The following is a 9,162-nucleotide window of genomic DNA, read 5'->3' on the forward strand; positions in this document are numbered from 1 at the left end:
TTAGATTAGTGGACTTTGAATAAAGCAGATGACTCTCCCTAATGTGGGCAGGCCTTATCCAATCAGACAATGGCCTTAATAGAACAAAGACTGACATCCTGGATGAAGAAGAAATCCTGCAAGCAGACAGGGTTTGAACTTGAACTGAAAAATGTCTCCCCTGAATCTTCAGCCTGCTTGCCTACTCTGCAAAATTTGGACTTACCAAGCCTCCACAATCACATGAGCCAATTTCTTAAAACAAATCTCTCTGTCTATGTACCTTTATCCATATCCTGTTTCTTCTGTTTCTCTGGAAAACCCTGAGCAGTACAGTATTGTTTCCTTTTGATATCTCATTTTATATTCTTCCCAGTGGTAATATATTCTTTTTTTCTCCTTAAACTTCAACCTTTATAATGAGTGCTACTAATTGATTAACACCATGCATTAGAGGAAAGCCTCAATGGAAATATGCCAAAAAGGTCCAGAGTAACTATGTAGGAGTGGTGCTACTATCTTTGATATGGAAAAGGCCTCACAGATAATAGATAACCTATGGAATTTGAAGACAAAACTTCACCTAGATCTTGGCAACAATTTGAGACCTGTTGCAACTTAGAGCACTTCAGATTCCTCATCAGCAAAAGGCAACCTATGGAATGGGGGAAAACATTTGTCAACCATAGGTCTGATAACTGGTTGATCTCCAAAATATATAAGGAGCTCTTACAACTCATTAGTAAGAAAACTAATAACTTGGGTTATTAAAAAATGGGTAAGTACTCAGATAAACATTTTTCCAAAGAAAACATACAAGTGACTAACAAGCATATGTAAAGATTCTCAATATCACCATTCATCAAAACCACACTAAGATATCACATCACCCATGTCAGGGTGGCTATTATAAAAAAAGAAAAATAAGCCAGGCCTGGTGGGCTAGTGGTTAAGTTCAGCTCGCTCCACTTTGGTGGCACAGGTTCATTTCCTGGGTGCAGACCTACATCACTCATCTGTCAGTGGCCATGCAGTGGTGGCGGCTCACATGCAAAAAGAGGCAGATTGGCACTGGATGTTAGCACAGGGCAAATCTTCCTCAGTGACAAAAAAGAAAAGATAAGTGTTGGCAATGATGTGGAGAAACTGGAACATTTGCACACTGTCAGTGTAAATAGGAATTGTCTTAGCCACTAAGGAAAACAGTTAGGAGGTTCCCCAGAAAATGAAAAGTAGAGCTGACCCATCATCCAGTAATCCCACTTTTTCATATTTTCCCAAAAGACTTGAAATCAAGACATTAAAGAGATAGTAGCACTCCTATGTACATTGCAGTACTAGTCACAAAAGCCAAGATCTAGAAATATTAACCTAAATGTCATTGAGACATAAATGGATAAGAAAATTGTATCATTATATATATATTGAATATATACATATTATATATATAATGAAAATATTATATATATAATGGAATAGTATTCACCCCCCAAAAAGAAAAAATCTTAACATTTGCAACAACATGGATGAAACTTAAGGATAATATGCTAAGTGAAATAAGCCAATCACAGAAAGATAAACATTACTTGATTGCACTTACCTCATGTATGTGCCAGGAGCTGGCAGTAGGGGGAAATGGAGAAGTACTAATTAAAGGCATAAAATTTAATTCAAGCAAGATGAATAAGCTTTGGAGATCTGCTGGACAGTATTGTACCTATAGTCAACAATAATATGTGAATGCTTCAAAATTTGTTAAGAGGATACATCTCATGTTAAGTGATCTTTCCACAACATAAAAAAAAGTTGTCCATAGGAACACAAATATTAACTGAGAAAATGGAAATGTTGTCATATTCTTGATATACAAGACCTAATTCTCCCTCAATTACTTGGTCATTTGAGAGCATTTGATGATGATAAACTCACATGTTGATGTATGTTAATTTAAAATGTAAGGCTAAATTTTTTATTAAGATGTATGAAACCTGAAATTCAGAAGGAAGATTATAAGTGAGATGCCTCCTTAGAAGTGGAGATTTACATTTCCTATGATCCTATTCCATTACTCTTAACAAATCCTCAGGGATTGGGATAACATGGACAATTCGGCTAATTATGAGCTCTGCGCATTGAGCTCTCCAGCCCACACAGCTCTAAATAATCAGCCTGTGTTCTCCCAACTTTCAGTTTGCTGGTCTCAGGACAGTAGGTATTGTATGTGCATCTTCTCTTCCCAGAGGTATTGTATGCATCCAGGAGTCTATGCCTGACTCTGTCTTCCTGCCAGTCCAGAGAACGGGGCCTGAGCCTTCTCTACTCATCAGGCATTGGAACAGTGATGGATAATCATCCCATCATCACGCCCACACATAGAAGCAGCACAGTCCAGTGAATGTCCTTGCAGATACATGATACAGGAAAGGCTGTGAGAGCATTGTTCTTTACCATCAGGATAAGTAGGACAGTTGTAGTAGCTAGACTTAAGGGCACTAATATGCAATTTCAGCTCAGAGGCCTATGCAGTTAATGTTCTTGGTTCTGGTTGGGATCTGGGAACTCTCATTCAGAGTTCAGCTTTCCTCCCACAGCGGTTCTAGCCCCCATAACCATCTCTCTCACGGGAGCAGGAAATGAGCCCCTCTAAACTGTCCTCTAAGCACTCCAAAATGATTCATAAAGGTGATGATGAAGATGAGTGGGGGATGATGCAAGAAGACCCTGTACATGGTATCATTAACCTTTATTAAAGATTCTCAGGTGCTAGGCTCTGAACTAAATGCTCCGTATGGCTTGTTTCATTTCATCTGCACAGTCACCCCTAAGATATATGTGCTCATGTTATTGTTCCTTTACAGATGAGGAAAGGATTCTAGACTTTTAATCTAACTTAATCTGGGACAGAATGGGATGAAGCCAGGTTTCAATCAAACAGTCTGACTCTAGACATAGGGCCCCTGGCCTGAATTTTCCTTCTGTAAACCCGAGCAGCCATACCCCTTCTTTGGTCATTTCATACAGACACTCGCTGCTCACTGTGTTCTTCTCCTTGGAGGGTACTGGTAGACCACAGTGGAGAGCAATGGCTGGCACTTGCTGCCTGAACTATAGGAAGGATGGCTGAGGTCACAGGCAGGGATCACAGAAAGAGCTGGATCCTGACAATTTAGAGCAGATCTCTCTCTTGCTTCTGCTCCTGGATTTTGCCTCAGCTGTCCACTTCCTCCTCCATTCTTATAATTTAAGGCTTCTCTGTTTCAAAGGGAGATGTAACATCATGTCTCAGATCCATCCCCGGTTTCCATCAGGAAACAGGAAGCAATTAAAAGATGTACAATAGATGAGTCATTGCTTAAGACCTATGGATCTCTACCTTAAATGTTCTGGATTTTAACAGAGTGAAGACGTTAACTGCATGTGCTACAGAGATACATAATGTAATTTTAAGTCCTGTCTGCTCTATTTTTTATCTAGCGACCTGGAGCAAGCTCTTAATATGTCTGAGCCTCACCCTTGTCATCCGAGTTGATTCCTAGTTGATAGCACTCTACTGAGAAAGGACTAAATGGACAAGGGATCATTTATGCAATTAAAATGTGATGGGTATATATAAGGGCAAAAAATTTATACATTGTTATTATTAATATTGATAACAATAAGCTTCATTCATACCATTCAACCAAAATATTCGATGATCTGATGATTTGGTTTTCAAAGGATGCCTGACAGAACACTTTATTTTTGTTCTTATACAAGTAGACATTGAGTACTTGGATGAAAATGATTGAATCACATTCACTTCTGATTCCCTATATCTTAGATCATCTTTGTCACAGAGTAGGCAACAACAGCAAGAAGAAACAAAATATGTTAGATAGTGAGTAGACTCTTTTTTGGCTCAAGAAACAGAGCATAGACACTATAGGTTGCACGACTGGAGCTTTCTTGTCTGTGCCTTCATCCATTTAATGGATGTCTCAGAGGACAAAAGACAAAATAAAATAGCACTTGTTTGTGTTTATGTCACAGACATTCGATAAGATTTATTATTTTCCATAGCATCTCCAAAATTCAATTGTTCAAAAACTGGCATAGTGATTTTCATAAGTATGAAAAGGAAGAGGCAGAATGAGAACAGAAAGGTACATTTTGTTGTGTGGGCTGAGACACATTTTAGGATTTCTAGTGCCCTGAGACAAGACAGCCTTCAGATTCTCTGCCATATAATCAAACAAAAGGTTATTAAAAACTTCTTAGGGTTGCATTTCATCAATAAACCCACTGTTCCTGTAATGATTCCAATTCCTGCTACAAAACAACAACCAACTATTTCTTAAGTTCTCCCTCCCTTGGATTCCACACATCTCTGGAGATGACTGTTGTTCTCATCATTTCCACATCAAGAACACGAGTACAAAGAGGTTGAAGGATTTATACACACTTCTGTTAATTAGGGTAATGAAACAGTGGTTTTAGGGGTGCTTACAGCACTAATATGGAAAGCCTATGGATTATGGGATTTTCTATTAATAGTAATGTACTTTACAGCCCATTCTGAAAATCTGAAATGTGGAAATATTATTCCCCATCTAAGATGTGAATTTTCACGTGGAGCTATCATGGAATGACTATCATGGAGGTATCAAGTTAGATACTTGTTGATATACCTGATTCTATACTTTGATAATAGCATGTAGTTGATAGCAACTGATTTTTCTACTAGGAAAACAAATGTAGGCAAGAAACAGTAAAATTTAACTGGCATTTATTTTTACAACAAAAACAACTGTCCTCCATGCAACTATCATATAGAAATTCTCACTTGTATGAAATGGATGAGGCAAAGGAATTTTTATAGGATTGTTGAAATAAGGAATTAATACATAAAATGAAGTTCATTCCTTAGTAATCCTACATATCAGTTAAAGTATTATATCTAATATTAAACACAATGTTGTAGTAAATAAGCATGTTTAGATCCAATATGTGTAGTAATATCCTATTTAGATAAATTTTCAAGAAAAACCTTTACAAATACATAAATAAATACTAACATTATGGAAACAATGACAGAAAAATATACCCACAAAATTAAAAAGTTGTTGCTTGGGGAGACAAGTGTTCAGGGCAATAGAGTCACGCAGGGATTTAAGAAAAACTTAGTCTTGTGTGTAATATTTGAAATCTATATCAAGTAAGAGTTTGAAGAAGGTATTATTAAATGTTTATGTATTTAATATAGATGTTTGGCATAAACTATAACAAAAGTGGGCAATAGTAACTGAACGTTTTCTAAGTGCCTGGCAATGTTCTAAGGCATTGTTCTTGACCCTGGCTGTATGCTGAGACCACTAAGCACAGCGTGTATGGGTATTATTATTTAACTGGTTCTAGTCTGTGGCCAGGGCACTAGTACCTTTTACAATATTCATGGGTAAATACGATAAGAAATTAGGATTGAGAACCATGGGTCTGAGCACGTTATGTTTAATTTAATTTAATTTGTTAAAACAACCCTATAAGGTAAGTTCAATTATTATCTTCATTTTACTGAAGTGAAACCTTTCCAGGTGTTTGATATATCCATCTCTGTCCTTTTCTCGTTTGCATTGCCCCAAATTAATTCATATTGTGACCTGTCAAGGAAAATGAAGATCGGAGTTGCCTTTAGGGAGTTGATTTAAGAATTGTATTTAAGGAGAATTGATTTAAAGGAAAATTGATTCATGGAGATTTCTCCCTGTTTTGGTACAGATTTAAATGAAGTAGGCGCAAGAAGGCTGGGTTTCAGACCGGGTTTTGGCAACTCCCATGGTCCTAAATTCTTCAAATGTAAATAAGAGAGATGGAATTAAGGAGGACACAGTATTTGCAAATGTTTAGCATAAAAAATACTTGTTAGCAATTTTACCAAACCACTACAAAAGGGAGACCAGAAAAAAGAAAGAACAGTGTCTAACATCAGATGTTTCCCCAAGTTTATGTAGGGTTGATATACAATCCTGCATAAGATGTAGACATTGGAAGAAACTGGTTTTTTTAAAGCTAATTATTGTTGAATGATTGAGAAATGTGTTGTACACTAAGGCCATCTATGGGGCCAATGATGCTGTATGATTTTTCTCATTTACCAAAATATATTTATCAAAATTTGAAGTCTATAAATTAAGGGTAGGAGTTATATTTGAAATGATTTTTACCTTAGTTTTATTGAGATACAATTGACATCCAGCACTGTCTAAGTAAGGAGTTCAGTATAATAACTTGATTTACGTATATTGTGAAGTGATATCAGAATATTTTTAGTTAACATCCATCATCTCATATGGAGACAAAAAAAAGAACAGAAATGGTTGTTTGTCCTTATGATGAGAACTTTTAAGATTTACTCTCTTAACAACTTTCAAATATACCATAGGGCAGTGTTAACTGTAGTCATCATGTTGTTCATTACATCCCCAGTACACTTTTATCTTGCAACTGGAAGTTTAAACCTTTTGACCACCTTCATCCATTCCCTCCAATACCTAACCCCTGCATCTGGTAACCACAAATCTGATCTCTTTTTCTATAAGTTTGTTTATTTTTAGATTCGATATGTAAGTGAGATCATACAATATTTGTCTTTCTCTGTCTCACTTATTTAACTTAGCATAATACCATCAAGATCCATCCATTTTATCACAAATGACAGGATTTCATCCTTTTTTATGCCTGAATAATATTCCCATTATATATATCACTTTTTCTTCATCCATACATTTATTGATGGAAACTTAGGTAGTTTCCATGTTTGGATATTATAAATAAAACTACTATGACCATGGGAGTGTGGATATCTCTTCAACATAGTGATTTTGTTTCCTTTGGATATACTCCCAGAAATGGAATTGCTGGGTCATATGGTAGTTCTATTTTAAATTTTTTGAGGAACCTCCATACTGTTTTCCATAGTAGATGTACCAATTTGCAGTCCAACCCACAGTGCATAAGAGTTCTCTTCAAAAGTCTTTTAAAAACTACCCACATTCTGCAAGCACATATTGCACAAAGGAGAGATGTCAGAAAACCAAAGAAAGATGAAAATCCAGACGATAACTGGCATGTTAGAAAAAGACTCTCTGGGGCTGGCCCAGTGGTGCAGCGGTTAAGTCCACGCGTTCTGTTTCAGCGGCCCAGGGTTCACTGGTTCGGATCCCAGGTGCGGACATGGCACTGCTTGGCAAGCCATGCTGTGGTAGGTGTCCCACAGATAAACTAAAGGAAGATGGGCACAGATGTTAGCTCAGGGCTAATCTTCCTCAAAAAAAAAAAGTAAAAAAAAAGACTATCTGATTATGATTATTTGAATTTAACTTAGAATCCAGATATTGCAGTTCTAGCAATTATAAGGTTTACTAATATTCCAAAAAAAGGCAATTTCTTGCATTCTATATGAAAAAAAAAGACTACTTCTAAGTGTCCTTTAATTAGCATGATTTTTTTTCTTAGAGGGAGAAGAATGTTTCCTTTTCAACATATTTCTTTTAAAAAGTAGGCTACACTTCATGGTGTTCATGGATTTGTTATATCTAAATTTCCATGTTCTTATAACATACTTCAAGTGAGTGTCTCTAAAGTAAAGTGTGTATAGAAAGAGATGAATGGCACGGAAACCAATGAAGAAAAGTTTCTAAGAAAATTAGATTTGAGATACTGATGAATATTGTGAAGATCGTGGGGTGTGTGACCACACAGATGAATTGCTTGAATCCAAAATATGAACACAGTGCTTGGTGTCCATTTACTTGTTTCCATTTTTCCAACCCTCTTTTATTCTTCAAAGGTGTCCAAGCTACATAGAAAAACAAAATTTTACACGTGTCTCAGAATTCTTCCTCCTGGGCCTCTCAGATGATCCAGAATGGCAGCCTTTGATCTTTGGGCTCTTCCTCCTCATGTACCTGGTCACCATTTTGGGGAACCTGCTCATCATCCTGGTGGTCAGCTCTGACCCCCACCTCCACACTCCCATGTACTTCTTCCTCTCCAACCTATCCTTGGCTGACATCGGTTTCACCTCTACCACAATCCCCAAGATGATGGTGGACATCCACACTCACAGCAGAGTCATCTCCTATGAGGGCTGCGTGACTCAGATGTCTATTTTTACTCTTTTTGGATGTTTGGACAATCTATTCTTGACTGCAATGGCCTATGACCGGTTTGTGGCCATCTGTCACCCCCTGCACTACTCAGCCATCATGAACCCAGGCCTATGTGGCCTCCTGGTTTTGGTGTCTTTTTTTATCAGTCTTTTGTACTCTCAGCTGCACAGTTTGATGGTATCACAACTTACTTTCTTCATGTATGTGGAAATCCCTCATTTTTTCTGTGACCCTTCTCAGTTATTCAACCTTGCCTGTTCTGACACCTCCACAAATAATGTATTAATCTATTTTATGGGTGCTATCCTTGGTGGTGTTCCACTCACAGGGATCTTTTTCTCTTATACTCGAATTGTTTCTGCCACTCTGAGAGTGTCATCCACAGTTGGGAAGTACAAAGCCTTCTCTACCTGTGGCTCTCACCTGTCAGTGGTTTGCTTATTTTATGGAACAGCCCTTGGTGTATACCTCAGTTCTGTTGCTTCACATTCCCCCAAGAAGAGTGCTGTGGCCTCAGTGATGTACACTGTGGTCACCCCCATGCTGAACCCCTTCATCTACTGCCTGAGGAACAGAGACATCAAGAGAGCCATGCAGAAGTTCCTCAGAAGAACAGCCTAATAACAATACCTGTGTCATCTTTTTCAGTTATGTGGGTTGGAAAAGCATGTAAAAGGAAACACCTGGAATTAAACATCCTGCCCACTTGCTGTCATAAGTTTTGTATCTATTGTGCCTTTCAATCCTCTCAATCTTTCATATCTAAATATTGCTTCATTTCCTGCATTTGTAATGGGATTGAGGGAGTATTGTGAGATCCTATACTCATTATAATCAGAGCATGATTGAATCATATTGCTGCTCTAGAGCCTTCTATATTCCTTCTCCCAGGCATCCTGGAGAAATGTACAACACTTTTCTTTTAAATAATTACAATTGTCAACCCTTTAAAAAATTTGTGTCTGTTGTCCATACTTTTGTATCTTTCAGATCTGTTTATGCATGCTATGTGTGATGATGCATATAACTGCTCCTC

The 9,162-nt window shown here is 37.4% G+C and overlaps 1 protein-coding gene across 1 annotated transcript; it reads left to right on the forward strand.

Annotated features, from left to right (window-relative positions):
• Positions 1 to 2,664: 2,664 nt before the first annotated feature.
• LOC103563608 (olfactory receptor 7E178-like) lies at positions 2,665 to 8,747 on the forward strand. The gene is made up of 2 exons (XM_070626676.1): positions 2,665 to 2,677; positions 7,822 to 8,747. Exons 1-2 carry the CDS (start codon positions 2,665 to 2,667, stop codon positions 8,745 to 8,747), a joined length of 939 nt encoding a protein of 312 aa, XP_070482777.1.
• The last annotated feature ends 415 nt before the right edge of the window (positions 8,748 to 9,162 follow it).

Source organism: Equus przewalskii, chromosome 6 (assembly GCF_037783145.1).
Source record: "Equus przewalskii isolate Varuska chromosome 6, EquPr2, whole genome shotgun sequence".
Lineage (NCBI taxonomy): Eukaryota > Metazoa > Chordata > Mammalia > Perissodactyla > Equidae > Equus > Equus przewalskii.